The 27,201-nt window shown below is 36.6% G+C and overlaps 1 protein-coding gene across 1 annotated transcript in view; it reads left to right on the forward strand.

Moving 5' to 3' along the window:
* The window catches only part of C2CD3 (C2 domain containing 3 centriole elongation regulator), a 124,908-nt gene that overhangs the window by 2,156 nt on the left and 95,551 nt on the right, over positions 1 to 27,201 (forward strand). The window contains exons 2-7 of the mRNA XM_068556350.1: positions 815 to 1,084; positions 3,592 to 3,749; positions 9,771 to 9,994; positions 10,596 to 10,843; positions 20,367 to 20,499; positions 20,939 to 21,067. Of these exons, the coding sequence (XP_068412451.1) occupies positions 815 to 1,084; positions 3,592 to 3,749; positions 9,771 to 9,994; positions 10,596 to 10,843; positions 20,367 to 20,499; positions 20,939 to 21,067 (1,162 nt within the window). The remainder of the gene's footprint in view (positions 1 to 814; positions 1,085 to 3,591; positions 3,750 to 9,770; positions 9,995 to 10,595; positions 10,844 to 20,366; positions 20,500 to 20,938; positions 21,068 to 27,201) is intronic.

Consider the following 27,201-nt stretch of genomic DNA (forward strand, 5'->3'; position numbering starts at 1 on the left):
GTGTAGACTTCATTTGAGAACTGATTGACAGGAGTTGTTGCTGTTTTATGTTTAGTGATGGTTTTAAAGTAAGAGAATTAGGTAAAGATAACATATCTTCAAAACTGTGGGGCTTCCCTGGTGGCACAGTGGTTGAGAATCTGCCTGCTAATGCTGGGGACACGGGTTCGAGCCCTGGTCTGGGAAGATCCCACATGCCGCAGAGTAACTAGGCCCGTGAGCCACAATTACTGAGCCTGCGCGTCTGGAGCCTGTGCTCCGCAATAAGAGAGGCCACCATAGTGAGAGGCCCGCGCACCGCGATGAGAAGTGGCCCCCGCTTGCCGCAACTAGAGAAAGCCCTCGCACAGAAACGAAGACCCAACACAGCCAAAAATAAATTAATTAATTTAAAAGCAAAAACAAAAAACTGTAGTCATTGCAATAATCAGAATAACAGTACTTGGAAGAAAAATTTCAACTACTTAATAGATTTTTTTAAACCTGTATACTGTATCATTGTATTTGTATTTTTCATTTAATATCTTTCAGTTAAAGAGGAGTTTGTATTAGCGTGTCTTAAGTTGGTATGTTCTTTACTTACAATTACCTGAATCAAATCCTGAATACTAACTAGTTGTCAGGGTGGCTTAAGTGACCAGATAGGTTATTCTGTGGTCTGGTTTGCTAGTTACTTCTCATGTATTAGAATAAATAGAATAAGCCTTCTCTCTGTAGAGACTAAAATGTTTGTGTGTTTTCATTCTAAAAGCAGATTATGTATTTTCTGTATTTAGACTAAATTTCGACTTAGTATTCTTGGATTCCTCCACAGGTTTAAGTGACATTTCTCCATCTACAAGCCTACCACCCCTGGTTGAAGGCCAGCTACGCTGCTTTCTGAAACTTACTGTTAATAAAGTCATATGGAAGATTACAAAGCCTCCTGCTTGTGTACTTGTTCGAGTGAGATGGTGGGGAGAAACATCAGAAGGAACACTCTTTTGTCCCAGGAATGCATTGCAGACCGAACCAAAAGCTGTGAGAACAACTACACGTTATGCTATTCGCTGTGGTCCAAAGCAGTTTACCTCTTATCTAACAGGTATGTTTTTGTCTTATCATTTCACCTGTAGGCCTAATAAGAAGCATGTGATTATGTTGTTAACAATAGGTATTATTGTGTACTTAGTATCTATGGCATTGTTAATTATTGAGGAGTCAAAGAGGTTTTATAATAGCCACCATTATTGAGGGTATACTATGTGCTACCAGTTGATACATATTATTTCTAATCCTTAATAACCCTGCAAGGTAGATATTTTCCCTGTTTTATAGACAATGAAACTGAGGTTCAGAGATAAAATGAATGCTCTATAAGGTTACATAGTTGACAAATGGCAAAACTAGGATTTGAACCCACTTCTCTCTGACACCAAAACTCATGCACTTGGGCTTTCCTGGTGGCGCAGCAGTTGAGAGTCTGCCTGCCAATGCAGGGGACAGGGGCTCGAGCCCTGGTCTGAGAAGATCCCACATGCCGCGGAGCAATTAGGCCCGTGAGCCACAGCTACTGAGCCTGCACGTCTGGAGCCTGTGCTCCGCAACAAGAGAGGCTGCGATAGTGAGAGGCCCGCGCACCACGATGAAGAGTGGCCCCCGCTTGCCGCAACTAGAGAAAGCCCTCGCGCAGAAACGAAGACCCAACACAGTCAAAAATAAATAAATAAATAATTAATTAATAAAAATAAAGGAATTCCTTTAAAAAAAAAAGAGCAGACTAGATTTAAAAGAATAAAAAAAAAAAACTCATGCACTTGTCACCACACCATGCTTCTTTAAGGAATAACTGTAGTCTCTACTCTGGGACTTACATTATGCTCAAGCAAAGATGATATAGATATAAAATTTACCAATAATACAAGATAATACATCCTAAATACCAACTGAGTGGTTTAGTGAGTTAATAGTACAGGTTTTCAGAGAAGGGAGGATCCCTCTACTGGAACCAGGAGCCAAAATTTCTTCATTTCTGTTAAAGGAAAGCATTCTAAATGTACTGTGTTATTTCTCTATTCAGGTCAAGTTTTCATATAAACACATTTTGGATGGTGGACTTATCAAATCAATTCAGTTCAAGTCAGTAAAAATTAAGCATTTATCATGTAAATATTGTTGGGCTAAGAATACCGGAGAGCCAGAGGTGAATTAAAGATTAACTTGTCCTTAAGTTTGCATTCTTTCAAGAAGAAAATTTTGAAGACATCAAAATATAAAGAAAAAAATTCAGTCATTCAAAAAATATGTATTGAACACTTAACATGTGCTAGACGTTGTGCTAGACACTGTGGAGATTACAAAAATGAATCAAAAAATTTAATCAGAATAGTATCTAATTCTAACTAAATGCACAAAGAAGTTTAGTTACAATAGTAGGTAGAAAGTGATAAGAACTTTTAAAAGATACACATAGATATTTCATTAAGAAAATAAATGAGACACAGGTGAGCCTGGCTGTTAGTAAAAAACCAGCAAATGTTGGTACATTTCCCTTATTCTATATATGCACGTTATTTTATAGTCTACAAAGCACTTTTACACCTATTAGCTCATAGAATTTTCAGAGAACTTGCATGATTAGGTAAGACAGGGACGGTGATATGTTAAGTAAGTTGCCTAAAGTCATATAACAACCATTAAGCAACTGCCATGTAAGAGGATACTGTGCTATGTGTTTTACTTGCAATACTCCCATTCCTCACACAGCCATGATATAGTTATTATGATGCCTATTTTATAGACAGCTGTGGCTTACACAGAAGTAGCTTGTGAATGTTGGAGCCACAACACAATCACAAATCTTCTAATTGTAAATCCAATACTCCTTTCACTACAGCATTGAACAAAGGGTGAAAGTGAACCACTTTCTCAACTTTGGTAAGAAAATATTCAGAAGTTACACTGTCCTGAAATAATCTCAGATTGCATATGCATGCATTTTATTTCTCCTGCTGTAAATTAGGACCATGAAGGTGTTAAGTCTAAGCAACCAATTGATGAATACAGTTAAGGAGTTTATTTCCATTCCTTTTAGTTCTAAGTGCTCTCGACCTTTCAGTGTTCCAGATATTATTGAGAAATAAGCAGTAAAATACTCCTGAGAGGCAGGGACCAACCCATGCATCTATACAAGAGAAGCCCTTTGTCCAGTTCAAAACTAGAAATGGTGAGAATTTAAAAACTGAGAACTTTTTTATTGTTGCTTTTTTATTTCAAAACTAAAGTCTGAGTCCTTGCCAAATATGTAAAAAAATATATATATACTCTCTTAAAGGTATTTTCCTTATCAAATACTTGATATTCTAAATATTTTTATGTAATTTTTTTCTCCATTTGAGGTATTTGTCATTGCTCTTCTCTAAAACTTTGTTGTTCTATTGATCTTGGGTTCACTCTTCCCCACCCCCGAATGATATGGTAAGTGCATAGTTTATTTGAAAATAAAATGATTTTTTTAAGTAAAAAAATTTTGTAATGTATATTCCTCTTCCCACTTCCAAAAAAAAAAGTAAATGAAAACTGTCTGCCTATGTTGTAATTGTTTCTGATTAGATATGGCTGTGCTGGTGCTGGAAGTAATCACCAAACTTGAACATCTTCCGGTTGGTAGAGTTCAGATCAGTGGACTAGCCCAGCTTTCTCCAACCCATCACATCAATGGATTTTTTACCATTGTTTCACCAACATCTAAGAAACTTGGAGAACTCCAGGTAAAAATATTATAATTCTCTGCTACATAGAATAAAACCTTGGGGGCACAAATAGTTGAGTCTGTTTGTAGAATGGGTAGGTACGTGACTCCCACATACCATGCAAATTCCCACTTCATGCTTTTGTTCATGTTTTTACCCAGACTGTCATGTACTTATTTCCCACTTATCCATATCCTCTTAGTGCTTTGCTGCCCATCTTAAGTTCCAAGAGACCTTCGCAGCTCCTACTGCACTCATTCTTCGCTGTACTCTTTATGAAATTCAGAATAACATGAATTACGTAATCATTGTTCAGTTATAATCCTACATAGTCTCCAAAATTTTGTATTTGTAGTTTCCCTTTAATTTCCCTTCCTTTTAGTTTCTATATTCCCTGGGAGACAGGACAGTGTTTTCTATTTTCTTTGTTTTTCCCACAGCTCCTAACATAGTGCCAAGCAGTAATGGCTTGTTTGACTCATTTAAGTGGTATCTTAAATGAGTCAATAGACTACGATTTTAATATTGTTGAATAAACTGTTTTCATATTTTTCAGTATTAGAATTGCATCTCCATAACCAGTTGTTGATTGTTCATTCATTGATTCAGCCTACATTTTTTTGATATGCTGTTATGTGCCACTAACTTAAGATACAAAGATAAGAGGTGGGCCTTTCAGTTAGTTTTCCAAAGTCAGGTAGGAGGAAATAGAAGAGAGTAACAAGTATAACGCAGTGTGATATTGATACACATATACTATAGATATGTACAGGATCGTGGGAAAGAACATAGAAGGGTCTCTTTCTGAGGGAGACTCTGGGAGTTCTTCCTAGAGAATTCTGAATATTCAAATCCTTGAGAAATTTATACCTTGTCAAATGTATTCTCAAATATGTATAGAAATTTAAGCAGGTATTTAAGAAAACAGTTCAAAAAAGATGAGGAAAGAACATATAACATTACCAGATGTAAGAACCTATTATAAAACCACAAGCACATAATTGTCAAAGGAAGAGAATAAAGTCCAGAAATAGATTTAACTAAGTAAAAGAACTGAACATTTTCTATATTCTATTTATCATATTTTTATTTATAATATATTGAAAGATAGTGACACCTTATGGTGGTAACTTCATGGTAAAATGGGACTGGTTTACTCCTCCTTTTCTGATAATGGTACAGATTTGCATCAGACCTGCAAAAACAGTTTGGCATTATGTTTCAAGAGCCATAATAATTATCAAATATCATTTACCTCAATAATTCTACCCCTGGGGTCTTATATTAAGGAAATACCATAAAAAGAGAGGAAAGTTATATGCTTCGGACTGGTTATGGAAATGCACTTTTAGTATTGAAAAAATGAAAACAGTTTATTCAATGATATTTTAACTTGTCTATTAGTGGAATATTTTGTTTCCATAAAAGATAAAATTATATAGTTATGATTGTGTAGCAACATGGAAAATTATTTTGGATTGATGACAAAAGAGAATTAAAATTATACCCACATATATGCATATGATTAATGACTGGGGAAGAAAAAACAAGGGAAAATAAAAACAGTTGGAGTGTAGAATTCTAGGTAGGTTTTTTTCCCATATTAAAAAATGAGATATAATTCATATGCCATAAAATTTACCCTTTTAAAGTATACAGTTCAGTAGTTTTTAGTGTATTCACAAGATTGTACAACCATCACGCTAATTCCAGAGCATTTTATCATCCCAAGAAGGAACACTATACCCATTAGTAGTCATTCCCCTTTTTACCTTTCCCCAACCCCTGGCAACCACTAATCTACCTTCTGTCTCTATATATTGTCTATTCTGGACATTTCAAATAAATGATGTAATATAATATGTGACCTTTTGTATCTGGCTTCTTTCACTTGGCATAATGTTTTCAAGGTTCATCCATGTTGTAGCATGAATCAGTACTTTATTCCTTATTATAGCTAAATAATATTCCATTGTATGGGTATATTATAGCACATGTTGTTTATCCATTCTTCAGTTGATGGACATTTGGATTGTTTCCACTTTCTGACTTTTATGAATAATGCTGCTATGAACATTTGCATACAAGTTTTTTGTGAACAGATGCTTTCAGTTCTCTTGGGTGTATACTTAGGCGTAGAATTGTGGTCATATGGTAACTATGTTTAACTTTGAGGAACTACTGGACTGTTTTCTAAGGTGGTGCATCTTTTTTCCCCCCTTATTTAAATGTCAGTTGATACAATAATACTTGTATGTTTTTTATTTAAATGCCATTGTGTTCTTTAGAGAATTGTTTTAATAGAGCCTTGGAGACAGAGGTCAGATTTTGAAAGATTATGGAATAAGTAAATAAGTAGTAATTACAGTGAAGAAGTAGAAATAACAGAGATTTCTTTCTGTTTCCCAGATAAATGGCAGCGAAGAGAGGGAGAGGTAGTGTGACCTAATGGAAATAGCACAAGACTTGGACATGGAAAAACTGGTTATGAAAACATTTCTGGTGTTCATTTGTACTCTCTGAGCTTCAGTATCCTATTTTATAAAATGAAGATAATAACTTTTACCTTACAGCATTGTTGTAGGGATTAAATGATATGAAAAAAATATGAAAGCACTTAACATGGTACTTAGGCACATGACAGGGACGTGCCAAATTTACTTGAATTGGAGAGGAAAGTATTGATAGTGGGTAGCAGAATTAAGAAGTTTGTTGCTACTTTAGAAGAGGAGTTGGCAAACTTTGCCCAGTGGACTAAATCTGGCCTTCTAACTAAAAATGGTTTTTATATGTTTAAAGGGTCACTTTAAAAAAGAAGAATGTGCAATATAGCCTAGAATATTTACCCTCTGCCCCTTTACAGAATGAGTTTGCTGAGCCTTTTTTAGAGTATTAGAGACCTGATTTGTTTTGTAGACCAAGAGAAAAGCAAGTGAAGAAAGATATTGAAAATAAAAGAGGATAATTGAGCAAGTAAGGTTTTGAAGAGAATTAGATGGGAATGAATTTCTATTAAGAACACAACTGATAGGGGTTACCTTTGGAATGGAGGAATTACAACAAGGAGGGAAAGAGGAGAAACATTTTGAGATGGATAACATTGAAGGAGTTCATGCTGATAACTTTTTTAGCAACATTTATTTTTTATTTTTTTGGCCACACCACATTGCTTGTGGGATCTTAGTTCCCCAACCAGGGATTGAACCCCAGGTGCTTGGCAGTGAGAGCACGGAGTCCTAACCACTCGACCGCCAGGGAATTCCCATTAGCAACACTTATTATATGCATGCCTACCACATGTTAGGCACTACGTGTTTTATTTCATTTAATTTTTTTGTTTTTATTAAATAGAGATAGATATGCAAAAGAATATCTTAGATGTATAAGATATAAAAATAACCATACAGTGAACACCCATTGGCTCCTCAACTAGGTTAAGAAATGTTAATAGGAAAAAAAAAGAAATATTAATAGAATAACGGAAAGAAGCCAGGTTTAGAGATTCATCCGTATTACTTTGTGTATCAGTAATTCCCTTTTGCGGAGTTGTGTTCCATTGTATGGATATTACACAATTTTCATCCATTTGCCTTGGATGAAACCAGGCAGATAGCCTTGCCTTGTTCTTGTTCTTGAGAGGAAAGCATTTGGTCTTTTCACTACTAAATATGTATTAGATGCAGGTTTTTCATAGATGCCCTTTATCATTGAGAAAGTCGAAGTTTTCTGAGAGATTTGATCATAAATGAGTATTGAATTTTATCAAATTCAACTGTTGCTAGAGGTTAGAGGTGAGAAGAGGGCATGACCACAAAGGGAGTTTTTGGGGGGTGATGGAAGTGTTCCATATCTTAATTATGGTGGTGGTTACATGGATCTAAACATAGATTAAAATTCATAGAAGTGTATATTTACAAAAATGTCCATTTTACTGTATTAAATAATTTTTTTTTTAATGTAGCAGATCAAATGTGATGATAAACAGAAGTTGTCCCTCTACCTCATGTTGGGACGTGGCTGGGGACTTCGCAAGCTGGAGCACATACCCTGACTAAAGCCACTAGTCTACTCCAGCTAATTTTTGCCACAATGGGATGGAAACCCAGCATTGCTGGATCTTCTGATTTTTCAAGAGAAGCCAGAAATTCAAATTTTTACATAAAATCTGTTTTCTTAATCACTGTTAAATAATTTTGAAATCTTTTAAAATGCTATATTGACTAGCGTAAGTCTGAAAAATAGACATACTAATATGTTCTCTCCAATATCAGATGTTATAAATGTAGTAGATAATCCCAGAACTCACCATTTTATACTAAAATTACTTCTTTTTAAATTCCCCTACAAGATACTCTGATCCTTTGGGTCAGGTTCCATGTTTTATTCATCTCTTTGCCCCAGGCAGGTAGCACAGAGCCTGGCACTGAACTAGTATCAACAAATATTTGTTAATTGAACAAAGGAGTTAGGCCAGCACCTATATTTTGATTGTAAGGTGGGTGTGGCAGATAACTGGACTTTCCTTTTCTTTCTCACTGGTAGTAAAGGCCTTTGAGTTGTTTTGGGACTAGTTCAAATTTGCTTAGGGCAAAAGCAAAACTCTGGCCAGCCAGCAGGTTATTGTTAAGGCCAGGGACGCAGCCTTTATTCTCAGTGTCTCCTTTGTTTCTAGAATAAAGTGGCAGTCTTTTGGCAAGTGATGAAAGGCAAGGGACGATTTTCTGACACTTATATTCGGGCAGCCAGGATTTTATGTGATCCTCTTATAGCAGTGACTGCACAAAGTATTTATCCCACTGCATTCCGGTCATTTGTCTTTGTAGAAAATCTTAATGATGAATAGATTTAAAGGACTTTATGCTACCTGGTTCATGAACAAAATTCTCCTCATCAAGACTCAAGTGTGTTTATTGAGTCTGTGCCTTGGCAGTTTCTCCACGTAAATTATTCCATTGACCTTCCCAGAGACTTCTTAAAATATTTAACTGCAATCTTTCATTTTTGTCTTAGGCCATTCATCATTATGTGACTCTCTTTGGCTACTTGAACAATTCCTTCTGCTGTCTATGTCATTGTAACTGAACTTTCAACACTGCTCTTCTTTTCTTTTGGAGTACATTCTTCAATTTCTAAAGTTTTGCTTTAGGCTCTGTTTTATTTTTTATTCCTACATTAGGCTTTTCTCCATCAGGCTTTTCAGAGACCTGGAAAGCTTTTTAGTAGAGTGCCTGAATTCAGAGGAGTTGGACGATAAAGGAAACTTCAAGTAATTACTTTTCATCTTAATGTTCCTCCCTCTTCACCCTGCCTCATCCCCAGCATAGAACTAGGGCCTTATTTTTCTCAAATAGCTAGCAATAAGGATGCAACAGGTGCTATGTCATTCTTTTATTTTTCAGACCATTAGTCATTATTATGCATACTTGTACACTAAGTGTATTCTTACACTGATTAGTCGACAGAAAAATGAATAAGACAGTTCATGCCTTCAAGGAATTCATAATCTGATCAGGATGACAAATAAACTGGAAGTACAAATACCTCCTTTAAGTCTCTGCTTTTTTTTTTAATCTTCAGATTAGGATAATATACTTTCCTGACAGTTATATCATCACTTCAGCTTCTCTATGTGAGGAACATAGCACAGTTTCTGGCCTTTGGTGAAGTGTTCAATAAATGGTGTTTATATTAATGGATAGATACAAAGTAAGTAGAAACATGAAAAACGGAGTGACCATAACATGTCTGCCTGGACACAAAGAAGTTTTCACAGAGGAAGTAATGCTGGAGGAAATTTGCACATGAAGGCATAAGGGAATGAAATATAAGGTACATTTAGAAAACTCTAAGTAATTGGTATATCCAGGAGAGAGAGATGGAGGAGGGGAACACAGAGATGAGGCTTCTGAGGTAGGCAGGAATCTGAACTAGATCCTATAAGGAACGGGGCCATTAATTTATATTAGAGAGTCTTAAAATTAATCAATGCTATAAAAAAAAAAACAAAAAAACTTCTGATACATTACCTGTCCCTTTCAGGTCTCACTTGCCCTGGAGCCTTTGTCAGAAACTTACGACAGCTACAATCCTCTTCCTACCACTGACATGACAGAAAATGTGCTTTTATCTGAACAAGGATTCAGAGAATATACTGAAGCAGGCAATACTCAGTTTCTGGTTCCATCAAGGCCTCAGAGGATCCCTACCACCAAAATTGATGGAAAAGAGTTAGCAGCCAACAGCAGTAGGTCAACCACTCCAAGGTAATTACTACACCTAATACCAGTCACTGTCTGCTAACTCCCAGTGTACTCATAATTTCCGTCTTTCATTTGTGGTTGTGTAAAAGGTTAAAGGTAGTCATTCATTCAGCAAATAAGTATTAAGTACTCACTATGTTCCTGGTCCAGTACCAGGTGCTAAGCATAGAAATTAATAAGACACAATTCCTACTTTTGAAGATTGCTCACGATCTAGTGAGGAGGCCAATATACAGATAAATAAGTATGTCTAAGTCACATAGAGATGCCATGATAGGTGTACATGAAGGGAAGGAGGGAAAAAGCAGTGTTCTGTGAAATGGAATGAAGTAAGAGAAACAGATTTTGATTTTAAATAATTATCAGGCGTTCGCTTTGTGTCAGGCTCAGCACTGAGCTCTTTATTTCATTGTCTCACTTTAGCCACAACCATACAATGATAGGTAAAACATCTATTATTTATTTAATTTGGGAAATGAAAAACATATTTACAAAGTCTGAGCTACACTGCTGTACACCACTGATCCACTTTCTTTCTCTGACAAAGTAGAATGTTACCATAATGGATAATACACTGCTGAAGTTCTCCTTTATTTTAAAACAGGGGAAAGGACCACTTGTACTTTGCAGAGAACTCTGATACAATAAAGGACTCTTTCTTTGGACTACAGCACCATCTTAATTCAGGACAGAGTTTAGAGTCTATGACTCTGAAAGGCAAAGCCCCACAGAAGCAGATGTCCCTTCTCAACAGTTCTGAATTCCAGCCTCAAATTAGGACAGTTGCCAAGAGTCACAGTGACTCATGCATTCTTTCTTCAAACAACCCTCCTACCAAGGACCTTCTTTTAGGTATGTATATATTTGTGAACTGAGACTAAGCTATATTTATTGGGATCACTCTGCTTATTAGGCAACCTACAAAGAGAACCAAGACTTCTGTTTGAACTAAATAGCCAAATAAAAGTGAGTAATCTTACTAGAATCCAGAATTTCTAACCATTTAAGGGCAGCTCTATTGAACCACTGAGTTTCTTCTAAATAATTACTGGGCACTTATAATTTTAAGTTTAGGGAAGGAACCATTTAAAGTGAACCTGGGTATGGGAGGAAAGCCTTTATCATAGAAAAATATTAGTCCTGATTTTTTCCGAGATAATTCAAAGCAAATAAGATTTTTGTCTCATCATCAGAATTTACTTATACCGTTGTGCAGAGGCTAGTACTAAACCTGTTTCATATTCTGAAAACTGTTGGTTTCAGTGGGAACATTCAGTGCACAGAAACTGCTGATCTTACGCCTGGGTATTAAATATGACTGACAGCCAAACAAGTAGAAAGGAGTCAGTTTACCTGTGTAAGGGCTTACACTGAAATTTAAAAAGGAAATAGGAATGAGGTTGGATTACCTCATTTTAGGTAGTGGTATTATATGAAAAGCAATTTTGGTACCTTATGTTACACTGTAATGGTCAACCATATATCTCTGTGACATCAAGAGCATGACATAAATTTGTCTCCATCCTCACAAGTAAAATTTCCAAAGTAGAATATCTGCAGCGTTAGTAGAAAAGTCTTTTAAATTAAAACTACTTGGACCTCTGTGGGGTCATGATCCATAGACTTAGCAAGTCTTGTCTTATCTGTGGAGCTGGATGGGGGGAATGTGACCATTGTCTGATGTCCATAGTTCATTTCCTCCAGAATGTTTCTTTCCTCAGATTGTGTTACTCTGAACCATTTTATTTTTTATTTAACAAAGTACTGTACTTGGCTATTTACAGTGTTTTCAAAACCTAATGTTTCTTTTTGTGTGTTTTTAATCTTCAATACTTGGTGCAATAGAAGCTGCAAAGATGTGCCACTTTATCTATGAAATGGAGTTTTGTATACCAATAAATTCTAGTTTAAAGACAAAAAAAAAAACCTACTTGGATACAAAATTTACATTAGTAAGGATTTTTTTTTAATGAAGAAAGACATTGTGTTAATATTTTTTCAACTAAAATGTCTATGATCCCCTAGTTTAAAAAATATACTCTGATTATGTATGTTAATTTTATTTTATTTATTTTTTTACTTTTTTTTTTTGGACGCATTGGGTCTTCGTTGCTGCGCATGGGCTTTCTCTAGTCGCGGTGAGCTGGGGCTGCTCTTCATTGTGGTGCGCAGTCTTCTCATTGCAGTGGCTTCTCTTGTTGCGGAGCACGGGCTCTAGGCGCGTGGGCTTCAATAGTTGTGGCTGGCGTGCTCTAGAGCTCAGGCTTAGTAGTTGTGGCGCACAGGTTTTGTTGCTCCGCGGCATGTGGGATCTTCCCGGACCAGGAGTCAAACCTGTGTCCCCTGTATTGGCAGGCGGATTCTTAACCACTGCACCACCAGAGAAGTTCCTATATTAATTTTAGACTTTAATGCAACCCTAGGCTACATTAACAAGAAAGAAAATTGTCTGACTATACTCAGCACTTGTCATTCCCACACCTGGAGTATTTTGTGTAGACCTGGGCACCAGACTTTGATAAAATATTTGTTCACTCATTAAGCAGTTATTTATTCAGCACTTACTAAATGTCTGGCAGTCTTCTAGGTATTAAGAATATAGCAATTAAAAATTTTTTTTTTAAAAGGCACAAAATCCTCCCCTATGGATCTTATATTCTAGATAGGAATACCAATGATAAACTAGATAAATAAGTAAGTATGTAGTGTTAGATAGTGATAATGGCAATGGGAAAAAAATGAAGCAAGGAAGGAGGATAGAATGCTGTTTTATGTATGTTGGCAAAGGAAGGCTTCTTTCTTTTTTAATTTTTTAAATTTTTTTAAATTTATGTATTTTATTTTTTATTTTTTTGCTTTTGACTTAAGTTAGAGTTCTTTTTTTTTTTTAACATCTTTATTGGATATAATTGCTTTACAATGGTGTGTTAGTTTCTGCTTTATAACAAAGTGAATCAGTTATACATATACATATGTCCCCATATCTCTTCCCTCTTGCGTCTCCCTCCCTCCCACCCTCCCTATCCCACCCCTCTAGGTGGTCACAAAGCACTGAGCTGATCTCCCTGTGCTATGCGGCTGCTTCCATTTTTACGTTTGGTATTGTATATATGTCCATACCACTCTCTCACTTTCCCAGCTTACCCTTCCCCCTCCCCGTATCCTCAAGTCCATTCTCTAGTAGGTCTGTGTCTTTATTCCCATCTTGCCCCTAGGTTCTTCATGACCATTTTTTTTTTAGATTCCATGTATATGTGTTAGCATACAGTATTTCATTTTCTCTTTCTGACTTACTTCACTCTGTATGACAGACTCTAGGTCCATCCACCTCACTACAAATAACTCAATTTTGTTTCTCTTTATGGCTGAGTAATATTCCATTGTGTACATGTGCCACATCTTTATCCATTCATCTGTCGATGGACACTTAGGTTGCTTCCGTGTCCTGGCTATTGTAAATAGAGCTGCAATGAACATTTTGGAACATGACTCTTTTTGAATTATGGTTTCCTCAGGGTATATGCCCAGTAGTGGGATTGCTGGGTCGTATGGTAGTTCTATTTTTAGTTTTTTAAGGAACCTCCATACTGTTCTCCATAGTGGCTGTATCAGTTTACATTCCCACCAACAGTGCAAGAGGATTCCCTTTTCTCCACACCCTCTCCAGCATTTATTGTTTCTAGATTTTTTTGATGATGGCCATTCTGACTGGTGTGAGATGATATCTCATTGTAGTTTTGATTTGCATTTCTCTAATGATTAATGATGTTGAGCATTCTTTCATGTGTTTGTTGGCAATCTGTATATCTTCTTTGGAGAAATGTCTATTTAGGTCTTCTGCCCATTTTTGGATTGGGTTGTTTGTTTTTTTGATAATGAGCTGCATGAGCTGCTTGTAAATTTTGAAGATTAATCCTTTGTCAGTTGCTTCATTTGCAAATATTTTCTCCCATTCTGAGCGTTGTCTTTTCGTCTTGTTTATGGTTTTCTTTGCTGTGCAAAAGCTTTTAGGTTTCGTTAGGTCCCATTTGTTTATTTTTGTTTTTATTTCCATTTCTCTAGGAGGTGGGTCAAAAAGGATCTTGCTGTGATTTATGTCAAAGAGTGTTCTGCCTATGTTTTCCTCTGTGAGTTTGATAGTGTCTGGCCTTACATTTAGGTCTTTAATCCATTTTGAGTTTATTTTTGTCTATGGTGTTAGGGAGTATTCTAATTTCATTCTTTTACATGTAGCTGTCCAGTTTTCCCAGCACCACTTATTGAAGAGGCTGTCTTTTCTCCACTGTATATTCTTGCCTCCTTTATCAAAGATAAGGTGACCATATGTGCGTGGGTTTATCTCTGGGCTTTCTATCCTGTTCCATTGATCTATATTTCTGTTTTTGTGCCAGTACCATACTGTCTTGATTACTGTGGCTTTGTAGTATAGTCTGAAGTCAGGAAGCCTGATTCCTCCAGCTCCGTTTTTCTTTCTCAAGATTGCTTTGGCTATTCGGGGTCTTTTGTGTTTCCATACAAATTGTGAAATTTTTTGTTTTAGTTCTGTGAAAAATGCCAGTGGTAGCTTGATAGGGATTGCATTGAATCTGTAGATTGCTTTGGGTAGTATAGTCATTTTCACAATGTTGATTCTTCCAATCCAAGAACATGGTATATCTTTCCATCTATTTGTATCATCTTTAATTTCTTTCATCAGTGTCTTATAATTTTCTGCATACAGGTCTTTTGTCTCCTCAGGTGGGTTTATTCCTAGATATTTTATTCTTTTTGTTGCAATGGTAAATGGGAGTTTTTAATTTTTTTTTAATTTTGTTGTTGTTGTTTTTGCTGCATTGGGTCTTTGTTGCTGTGTGCGGGCTTTCTCTAGTTGCGGCGAGTGGGGGACTACTCTTCGTTGCGGTGCGTGGGCTTCTCATTGCAGTGGCTTCCCTTGTTTCAGAGCACAGGCTCTAGGTGCACAGGCTTCAGTAGTTGTGGCACATGGGCTCAGTAGTTGTGCCTCACGGGATCTAGAGCACAGGCTCAGTAGTTGCAGCGAATGGGCTTAGTTGCCCTGCGGTATATGGGATCTTCCCAGACCAGGGCTCGATCCCGTGTCCCCTGCATTGGCAGGCAGATTCTTAACCACTGTGCCACCAGGGAAGTCTCAAAGGAAGTCTTCTTTAAGAAGTTAATATTAAAGATCTGTAGAAGATGAGTTTCTTCTAAGGAGAGTACCTAGACTGGGGAAGGGACCACCAAGAGATATTTAGCCTCAAGAAAACAGCTACCATTTACTTACCATTCATTATGTGCTACCTACTATGCCAAGTGCCTTATACACAAAAACTTAACAAAAACCAAGTGAGGTTGGGATTGTTATCCTCATTTTAAAATGAAGACACAGGCTCACAGTTAGGGAGCTTCTGCCCTATCAAACGGGATAGCTGCTTCTCAGCTCCAGTTCATCATTATCTTAAACTGTACAGCAAAGTCCTTTGCTTCATCCTACTGTAGCTTCCTTGTTTACCTAGGCCTGCTTTTTTTAAAAATCAAGACTATGCTGGCCAGCTGTTCAAGCCAAATAAAATATGCCAGGTGCAACCCATGGGCTGCCAATGTGCAAATCTCTTCCATAAGAGGTACTAGGATCATTGGGTTTAAAGATAAAACAAGACAGATTGTGACTCAGTCTGGGTTAATATTTCTACCTGGCAAAAGTGGGAAGGGATAGCTTCAAGAGATAGTGAATTCTGTATTACTGGGAACGGTCAAGTATGGGCTGGATAACCTTGTCATGGGACTCTTACAGATGGGATTAAATCATCAAGTAGACAGATATGATCTTTAAAGATCCCTTCCAACCACAAGACCGTGGAGCACTAAGATTAAGTGGGTCATTTTAGTAAGTAGGTCTAAAGCTAGTCATGGAGGTTTATGACAAATACATAAACCTAATTATCTTCCTTGTCTTTATTATACTGACATCATACCAGTAAGGGGGGTACAGAGCTGAATTAGTCATCGAGCTAGTATTTATGAAACACTAACTACACACCCTGCTTATAAGAGTTTGCGGTTTTTTTGTTTTTAACTTTTTATTTTATATTGGAGTATAGCCGATTAACAGTGTTGTGATAGTTTCAGGTGCACAGCAAAGGAACTCAGCCATACATATACATGTATCCATTCTCCCCCAAACTCCCCTCCCATCCAGGCTGCCACATAACATTGAGCAGAGTTCCCTGTGCTATACAGTAGGTCCTTGTTGGTTATCCATTTTAAATATAGCAGTGTGTACATCTCAATCCCAAACTCCCTAACTCTCCCTTCTCCCTATCCTTCCCCCCCTGGTAACCATAAGTTTGTTAAGTGTTGGGGTTTAGAATAGATAGCAAGGAGTAGGAAAAAAACCCAGAAGCTGTATACCTCCCTGTTTAGCAGGGGCTGTGCCCATGGCATGTAGGAAATAAACAAGGGAAACATTTGTCATGAACTCAACTAAGTGCCCTTCCCTTGTGTTAAAAAAATAATTATTGAGTTGAGGTGCAGGAAGATGCCATGACAGCTCTTTTAGTGTGGAACCAGCTTCTTCTTAAGAAGGGGAGTTAAGGTGTTGTTGTTGCCATGCCTTAGACTTTAGAGAAACTATTCTAAGAATGGCTGTTTCAAGGAAGAAACCACTTGGAGGTCAATGAATAGACCACCCTTGCTCAGATTTGTCCGACTTGTTGTCTTCAATGTTTATTTCTTTTTTAAAACCTGCTATTGTAAAGTATCTTAAGTACCTATTCCTATTCAAATGTTAATGACTAATTAAGTCACTCTTAAAATATTACTATTCCCAGGGAAATTTTATTTAGCAGGGATGAAAACTTTAAGCTCAATTCAATTCAGCAGATATCTTTTGAGTGCCTATTTTGTGTCAGCCATTGTTTTGAGTATTGGGATTACAGTGATAAATAAGATAGTCCCTGACTTAATGAATGCATTGTAGTAAAGGAAACAGACTCTAAAGCAGATAGAGTACAATTTTGTATGATTATGCAACAGTGGAAGTATTTATTGAAACATTTAATCAAATTCCTGATATATACTAGGCACCGAGCATACAAAGACCAACAAAAGCCAATCTCTCCTCTCAAAGTTGTTTGGGTGAGATAGACAGTTTTAATACTGCATGGTAATTCTTTGATGGAATCAGATACGCAGAACTTTGAGAGCACAAAGGATGTATTGTGGTTAAGGAATTAAAAATAGTTGTGTGTGGTTAGATTATAAAGTACCAAGTACCAAATATCTCTAGAGACATTTTGGGTATCAGTAGAAAAACTATTTTTCTACATGGCCCTGAAATCAAATGAAGTTTATTATTGACACTGCTTGTCATTAACTACTTTATTCATAAAGCATTTATTGAGTGTGCCCACCTCATTAAAGAACTTTAAACCATATCAAATTAAGCCAAGTATTAACTAGAAACTAAAAGGAGGAGGGCTTCCTGTCACATAGCAAGCTTCTTTAACCAAATTTCCAATGCTAGCAGACCATGTTTTCCTCACCCTTTCTCACTGAATAAACAAGACAGCCATTTTCTGACTGAATCCCAAGGAGATTTTTTTTTTAATAAGTAAAAACAAAAATACATACTTATATAGCCATTATTTACATAGAAAAAGTTAATGCATATTATTAAGTGAAAAAGCAGTTATAAAACAGTATACATAGTTGGGTCATTTGTAGAGATGTGGATGGACCTAGAGACTGTCATACAGAGTGAGGTAAGCCAGAAAGAGAAAAGCAAATATCGTATATTAATGCATATACGTGGAATCTAGAAAAATGGTACAGATGAACTGGTTTGCAAGGCAGAAGTAGAGACACAGATGTAGAGAACAAACGTATGGACACCAAGGGGGGAAAGTGGGGTTGGTGGTGTGATGAATTGGGAGATTGGGATTGACATGTATACACTAATGTGTATAAAATAGATAACTAATAAGAACCTGCTGTATAAAAAAAATAAAATAAAATTCAATAAAAAACTGTATACATAATATACCATTTTTGCAAAAGAAAAAATTTATATATATATACACACACACACATACATATACAGGTGTATGTATGCATAGATTAAAAACTATCCGGGGGACTTCCCTGGTGGCACAGTGGTTAAGAATCTGCCTGCCAATGCAGGGGACACAGGTCCGAGCCCTGGTCCAGGAAGATCCCACATGCCGCGGAGCAGCTAAGCCTGTTCGCCACAACCACTGAGCCTGCGCTCTAAAGCCTGCGAGCCACAGCTACTGAAGCCCGCACACCTAGAGCCTGTGTTCCACACAGAGAAGCCACCACAATGAGAAGCCCGTGCACCACAACGAAGAGTAGCCCCCACTCGCCACAACTAGAGAAAGCCCATGCACAGCAACGAAGACCCAATGTAGCCACACACACAAAAAAAATCCGGAATATATCAAAATGTTAATCAGTATTTGTGGATAGTGGCATTAATGGAAATATTAGTTTTATATTGCTGCATAACAAGTAACCACAAACTTAATGGCTTAAAAGAATACCCATTTATTAGTCACAGTTCTGTGGGTCTGAAGTCCAGCAAGGTATGGTTCGGTTTTCTGCTTAGGGTATCATAGGCTACAATCAAGGTGTCAGCCAAGCTAAATTCTCATCTGGAAGCTCTGAGGGAAAATTCACTTCCAAGTTCATTCTTGTTGACAGAATCCAGTTCCTTGCAGTAGTAGGACTGCGGTCCCATTTCCTTGCTGGCAGTCAGCCAGGGTCCACTCTCAGCTCCTAAAGGCCATAAGGCCACATGCATTTCTTGCCACGTGGTCCTCTCCATCTTCAAGACAACAATGAAACATTACATCCTTCTCATGCTTTAAATCTCTGAGTTCATATCCTGCAAACAGCCAGAAAAAACTGCTTTATAAAGGTTTGGGACCACCAAGATAATCTCCCAGTCTTGAGGTAGACTGATTTGGAACCATAATTACATCTGTAAAATCCCTTTATGGCAATACCTAGATGACTGAATCACTGGGAGAAGGTATTTGTATACCAGTGGCTGGAAATTTGGGGGGAACTATCTTAGAATTCTGCCTACATCGCTTTTTGGCCTTTTGGCTAAGATCAAGTATAGAATTCTGCCTACCGCAGATGGTGATCTTTATTTTCTTTTACTTATACTTTGACATAACACATTGAACATATGATATTTCAGGGTTTTTTGGGTTTGTGGTTTTGAGTTTTTAAGCTATATTTTGAACTCTTTATGCTAACAAATGTTGAACGTTTATGGATCTGTTTGGCTTATTTTTTTCTTGGCCTGACTGCCATATCTTCTTTATTTTTAGAAGCTATAAAACTCTAGACCAAGATAGACAGGCATTTGGTATCTAGTCTTACCTACCTCCTAAGCAACTGTGGAACCTCAAGAAAATAATAATTCTTCCCAGTGTTCCTTGAAATAATACCACTGGTCCTAAGCTTTTAAAAAGAAGTCTAAGAAAAAGTGGGGTCATATATGTATAGTGGTTAAATCATAGGATGTAGAGTCATCCTGGTTATACTGCATGCATAACTTGGGCAAGTTACCTATCCTCTGTGCCTCAGCTTTGTCATCTGGAAAGGGAAGGAAATGATAGTACCTATTTCAGAGGATGGTTGGGAGGATTAAATGAGTTCCTATACATAACATACTTAAGAGTAGTGCCCAGGAAGTGGTAAGGGTTCAATAAATGTTATCCTCTGTAATTGTTGTTGTTGTTGCTTAGGGATGAGAGAAATTTTACCTATCAGAAAGTTTAAAGACTTTATCCTGACTTTTCTGTTAACCTGATGTATGATCTTAGACAAGTCATAGAAATGTTTTGGTATTCTTTTCTTCATCCATAGAAGTATACATTTGGACTAGATTATCACTATGACTCCTAACAGTTTAGCTGATATAGTTGTTAGTGTTCCTCAAATAATAATGACATTAAAACTGTTACAAATAAGAGAATTCAGTAAGATAGCTGGATACAAAAATAATATATTATGTAGATATTACTAAATTTATTATGTGCAAACACCAGTTGGAAGAGTCAATGCATGTATATAATGGCTCCAGTAAGGCGGTCAGTCTCTAAATAATGGAGACTTCATTCACTGCTGTAATGCCAACATCTAAAACGGTCCACGTGATAGAAGCTCAGTAAACGTTTGTTGTAAGGTGAATGTCCTAAAGGGATTCTCAAGCTAGTGGGGAAGGCAGACAAGTAAGCAATTATAGTACACTATGGTAAGTCCTGTGAGAGAAGGAAAGGTGCTAAATATTTCAAGTATTTCTGTTGGATTTTAGATTTTCTGTGTTCTGTTTTGCCCTCTTCAGCTCTGTTAGAACAAGGCAATAAACTGCGTAATGCCATGGTGATTTCTGCAATGAAATCAAGCCCAGATACTAGCATGTTGTTGGAAGAAGTTCATCCTTCTATGAAGGAAGATTTTCTTGGAGCATCAACACAGTAAGTTACCGGATAAACATGAACCCCAATAGTTAATTTCTTGATAGTTGTTAACACGTGTTTTTTGTCAAGATATGGACTGAATAATCTTGGAAATGTTCAGCAAGTAATTCTTAATGTGGTGGAAAAGAAGCCTAAACTAGGAGTTAAGATACCCAAAATCTAGACCTAGCACTGACGCTTGCTAAATATGTAAGTGGCTAAATTCTTAACTCCTTCTGAACCAGCATGCTTATATAAAAAATGGGTATATTCTCTCCTCCCTCTCTTACATAAATGAAATGAGATTCTAATATAAGAAAGGGCTTTGTAAATTGTGAAGTTTTATATATATTTAAGGTGAAGGCTGAAGTATGTTAAATATTCCATGTTCAATTAATTCTGATTTAGATTTTTCCCATATGTTAGCCACTAAAAAAGTATTTTTTTCATTCCTTAGAATCAAAGCCTTGTCTAGGAATCAATTTAAAGACCACATTGAAAATCACCTCCTGCCTCCAACTGAGAATACATTTTGGAAACATGACACAAAAGCTGATACCAGAGCCATACAGCTGCTATTGGGCAGGTAAGAGCTCTTAACTAGCTTTCTTTCCTTTTAAATTATTCCTCCAATTCATTGTGTACATTGTTAACAGATTTATCTTCTTAAAGCAACACTTCCTTAGAATAACCAAGTCATTCCCTTGGTTATTCACTACCTACTAAATAAAAATACAATCTTTAGCCTTTTAGTCTTAGCTTCACTTACAGAATGGTCTCCAATCTACCTTTCCATTCTTATTTTTCATGTCTCTCCCCAACACCAAGGTTAGCTAGCAGGTTATAATGAAAAGAACATGGATTTTAAACAGACACAAGTTGAAATTTGAGGTCTGTCTCTTACTACCTATGTGGCCTGAACAATTAGGCAGGAAAAAAATATATAAGGGTTCCAAATTGGAAAGGAAGAAGTAAAACTATCTTTATTCACAGATGACATGATCTAGTATGTAAAAAAATCCTAAAGAATCCTCTAAGAAACTATTAGAACTAATAAATAAATTCAGACAGATTGCAGGATATATGTTCATTATATAAAAGTCAATGGTACTTCTATATACTTGCAATGAACAATCAAAAAATAAAATTAAGGGAATTCCCTGGTGGTCCAGTGGTTAGGACTCTGCTTTCACTGCTGGGGCCCAGGTTCGATCCCTGGTCTTGATCCCTGGTCAAGGAACTAAGATCCTGCGAGCCACGCAGCATGGCCAGAAAAACAATAATAAATAAATAAATAAATAAAATTAGGAAAATATTCCATTTATAATAGCATTGATAAGAATAAAATACTTAGGAATAAATTTAACTAAAAGAGTGTAAAACAACTCTGAAAACTACAAAACATTGTTGGAAGAAACTAAAGAAGATCTAAATAAATGGAAAAAACCCCATGTTCATGATTCAATGCAATCCCTGTCAGAATCATGGCTGGCTTCTTTGTAGAAATTGAAAAGCTGATTATAAAATTACTGTGAAATTACAGGGACCCAGAATAACCAAAAGAATCTTGAAAAAGAAAAAATAGGATTCACACTTTGCTATTTTAAAACTTACTATAAAGCAAGAGTAATCAAGTTAGTTTGGTACTGGCATAAGGATAGACATATAAATAAATGGAATAGAATTGATAGTCTAGAAATAAACCCATGTGTTTATGGTCAGCTGATTTTCAACAAGAGTGTCAAGACCATTAAATGGGGAAAGAATTGTCTTTTCAACAAATGGTACGGGGACAGCTGGCTAGCCACATGCAAAAAATGAAATTGGACCCTTACCTCAAACCATATAAAAAAATTAACTCATTATGGATCAGATAGCTAAATGGAAGAACTAAAACTATAAAATCCTTAGAAAACACAGAGGTAAATCTTTATAACCTTGGATTTGGGAAAGGATTCTTAGATATGCATCAAAACCACAACCAACAACAATAAAAAATAGATAAGTAGATAAATTAGATTTAATCAAAATTTAAAATGTGCTTCAAAGGATACTATTAAGAAAGTGAAAAGATCACAGAATGGAAGAAAATATTTACAAATCATATATCTGATAAAAGATTTATATCTAGACTATATAAGGAACCCAACAACTTAATAATTATGGCACAAATAGCCCAATTTAAAAGATGGGCAAAGTATCTACATAGAGATTTCTCCAAAGAAGATAGTCAAATGGCCAATATGCACATAAAAGATGTCAACACCATTAGTTATCAGGAAAATGCAAATCAAAACTATAAAAAACTTCATACCCACTAGGATGGTTAGAATCAAAAAGTCAGATTAAGTGTTGTGAGGATGTGGAAAATTTGGAACCCTCATACACTGTTAATAGCAGTGTAAAATGATGCAGCCACTTTGGAAGATAGTCTGTCAGTTCCTCAAATTGCTACACATCAAGTTACCATATGACCCAGCAATTCAACTCCCTAAGTATATACCCAAGGAAAATGAACATATAAGTCCACACAAAAACATGTACATGAATTTCCATAGTCATAATAGTCAAAAATGTCCATCAGCTGATTACTGGATTTTTTTAAAGTGGTATATCCACACAATGGTGTATTATTTGGCCATAAAAAGGAATAAAGTACAGGTAACATGCTGCAGCATGGATGAACCTTGAAAACATCATGCTAAATGAAAGAAGCCAGTCACAAAAGAGTACATATTTTATGATTACATTTATATGAAATGTACAAAATAGGCCAATCTCTAGAGACAGAAAGATTAGTGGTTCCTTAGGGCTGCGTGTGATGGATGAGGGGTAAGTGATGATAGGTCTTGAATACAGAGTTTCTTTTTGAGGTGACATAAGTGTTCTGAAATTGACTGTGGTGATGATTGTTCATATTTGTAAACATACTGAGAAGTATTGAATTGCTCGCCTTAAATGGGTGAATTGTATGTTATGTGAATTATGTCTAAATAAAGCTGTTTAAAAAAAAAATAAGAATCAAGAATCCAGCACAGTGAATGAAAAAAAACTACACCAAGATATACAATCATGAATTTTCAAAATAGTATAAATAGGCAATCTTAAAAATGTCCAAAAAGAAGGAAAAAAGGTCATGTATACAATATCAGGAATTGGAATAACATCACATTCCAGAGAGTTGACCAAAATGGAGACATAGGAGGCTTCTGAGCTCGCCTCCTCCCACAGATGCACCAAATGTACAGCTGCACACAGAGCAGTTCCCTCTGAAAGAGATCGAGAAAGTAACTGACCAACTCCTACACATCAGAGGAATGGGAAAATATCATCAAACGAGTAGGAAAGTCTGAGAAACACTCTCACCATAAACCCCACCCCCAACACGCACCATACAATCAAAAGGGAATCCCCAACTCCTAGCTTCTCCTTGAGGAGCAAAGGACTTGAACCCCACATCTAGCATTCCCAACTTTTAAGATTCCTACCAGAGAGATGAGCTCCCAAAACATAATGGGTGCAGGAGCACCCTCACCCTCACAGCTGTACACCTGGACCCAGCACAGAGGAAGCAGGCAAAAACACCCATCTCCCAGTTTCTCCCTGGAAGGTGCTGCTAGTGGGGGTCCAGCTTCTAATCAGCCTACATCTAGGTGTTGGCTGTGATCCTCCCCTTTGGGACACTAATGGGTCTTAATACACCCTCCACTACTGGGAGCCACTAAGAACAAAGAAGAAGGCTTAGAAAGTCACAAAAGCATATGAGGCAACTAAGATCTTGGGCTGGGCTGATCAATGAGGTTCATCTCTTACACAAGACCATTCTAACAAGACTGAGACGGGTGACGGTTTTATCTAATAAGCAGAAACCAACACAGAAAGGCAAGGAAAATAAAGAAACAGAGGAATATATTCCAAAGAAAAGGACAGGATAAACATCCAGAAACAGATCTTAATGAAGCAGAGATAAGTAATTAACCTGATAGAGTGTTAAAAATAATGTTCATAAAGGTGTGCTTACTGAGGTCAGGAGAACAATGCATGAACCAAGTGAGAATTTCAACAAAGAGATAGAAAAATTTTTTAAATACCAAACAAATCACAGAGCTGAAGAATACAATAACTGAAATGAAATATTCAGGAGGGGTTCAACAGCAGACTAGATCAATGGGAAGAAAGGATCAACAGACTCAAAGACAGGGCAGTGGAATGCAATCAAAGGAGCAAAAAGGAAAAATTTTTAAATGAAGCAGTTAGATAGCTTAAGGGATGTTGGGGAACCAACAAACAGACCAATATACACATTATAAAGGCCCCAGAAGAAGAAGAGATAGAGAAAGGGGCAAAAAGCATATTCAAAGAAATAATGGGGACTTCCCTGGTGGTCCAGTGGCTAAGATTCCACACTCCCAATGCAGGGGGCCCGGGTTCGATCCCTGGTCAGGGAACTAGATCCCACATGCCACAACTAAGAGTTCACATGCCACAACTAAGAGTTCGCAGGCTGCAACTAAGAGTTCACATGCTGCAACTAAAGATCCCGCATGCCACAATGAAGGTCCCACATGCCACAACAAAGAAGATACCACATGCCACAGCTAAGACCCGGCACAGCCAAAAAAATAAATAAATATTTTTTTTAAAAAAGAAATATTCAAAGAAATAATGGCTGAAAACTTCCCTAACCTGGGAAACAGACATTCAGATCCAGGAAGCCCAGAGAGTTTCAAGTAAGACAACTCAAAGGAGACCCACACCAAGAAATGTTATAATTAAATTGTCAAGTTACAAGGAAAGCATCTTAAAAACAGCAAGAGAAAAACAACTTGTTATGGACAAGGGAACCTCCATAAGATTATCAGCAGATTTTTTCAGCAGAAATCTTGCATGCTAAAGGGGAGTGCGATGTTATATTCAAAGTGCTGAAAAAAAAGAACAGCCAAACAAAAATACTCTACCTGCCAAAGCTGTCCTTCAGAACTGAAGGAGAGAGAGAGTATTTTCCAAGCAAAAACTGAAGGAGTTCATCACCATTAGACCAACCTTCCGTGAAATATTAAAGGGAGTTCTTCACACTGAAGCCAGAGGACACTAATTAGTAACAAGAAAACATGAAAGTATAAAACTCACTGATAAAGTTAAGTATACAGTTAAATTCAGAATACTCTATTACTCTAATGATGGTAGATAAATCACTTACAAATCTAGTATGAAGGTTAAAAGACAAAAGTTATAAAAATAAATATGACTACAATAAGTTGTTAATGGACATACAATGTAAAAAGATGCAAATTGTGACATCAAATACTTAAAATATGGGTGGGAGGGGCTTTGATATGTGTTCAACGTTAAGGTATCACCTTAAAATAGACTGTTAAAAATGTAAGATGTTTTATGTAAGCCTCATGGTAACCACAGGGCAAAAGCCTATAGTGGATACACAAAGGAGAAAGAGAAAGGAAGCAAAACATACCACTACAGAAAGTCATCAAATCCTAAAGGAAGAGAGCAAGAAAGGAACAAAAGAATTACCAATCAACCAGGAAGCAATTGCCAAAATGGTAGTAATAAGTTCACTCCTATCATTAATTACTTTAAATGTAGATGGACTCAATTCTCCAATCATAAGATAGAGAATAGCTGAATGGATTAAAAAACAAGACCCAACTATCTGCTGCCTACAGGAGACTCACTTCAGCTTTAAGGACACACACATGGGCTCAAAGTGAATGGATATGAAAGATGTTTCATGCAAGTGGAAACCAAAAGAGAGTGGGGGGGGCACCTATTCTTATATCAGAAAAAAATAGACTTTAAGCCAAAGACTATAACAAGATCAAGAAGGTCATTATATAATTATAGTTGGTCAATTCATCACAAGGATACAACACCTGTAAATATTTAGGTACCCACCCTAGGAGTACTTAAATATATAAAACAAATGTTAGTAGATCTGTAAGGTGAAATAAACAGCAATACAGAGGACTTCAGTACCCCACATTTAACAATGAATAGATCATCAAAACAAAATCAGTAAGGAAACGTCGGACTCAAATGACACATTAGGTCAGATGTCCGTAACAGACATATACAGAACATTCCATCTAACAGCAGCAGGATACATACACTTCTCAAGCACACATGGAACATTCTCCAGGAGAGATTATATGTTAGGCCACAAAAGAAGTCAGTAAATTTAAGAAGATTGAAATATAAAGCATCTTTTCTGATTACAATGGTATAAAACTAAAAGTCAATAACCAAAACTAGAAAATTGACAAATATGTACAGATTAAACAACAGCCTCCTTAGCAACCAATGTGTCAAAGAAGAAATCAAATAAGAAATGTAAAAATATCATTTAAGACAAGGGAAAATGGAAACACAACATACCAAAACCTATGGGATGCAACAAAATCATATCTAAGAGGGAATTTTATAGCAGTAAGCATGTACATTAAGTGTAAAACTGAACCACTTTGCTGTACACCCAAAAGTAACACAACCTTGTTAATCAACTATGGTCCAATATAAAATAAAAATTAAAAAAAAAGAAACATGTAAGGTTTTGTAAGACATAACATGTAAGACATTAAAAAACACATACATAAAGAAACAAAGAGCTCAACTAAAAAACTAACTTTACACCTCAAGGGACTAGAAAAAAACAACAAACTAAGCCCAAAGTTAGCAGAAGGAAGGAAATAACAAAAATCAGAG

This window comes from Eschrichtius robustus, chromosome 11 (assembly GCF_028021215.1).
Source record: "Eschrichtius robustus isolate mEscRob2 chromosome 11, mEscRob2.pri, whole genome shotgun sequence".
NCBI classification, from domain to species: domain Eukaryota; kingdom Metazoa; phylum Chordata; class Mammalia; order Artiodactyla; family Eschrichtiidae; genus Eschrichtius; species Eschrichtius robustus.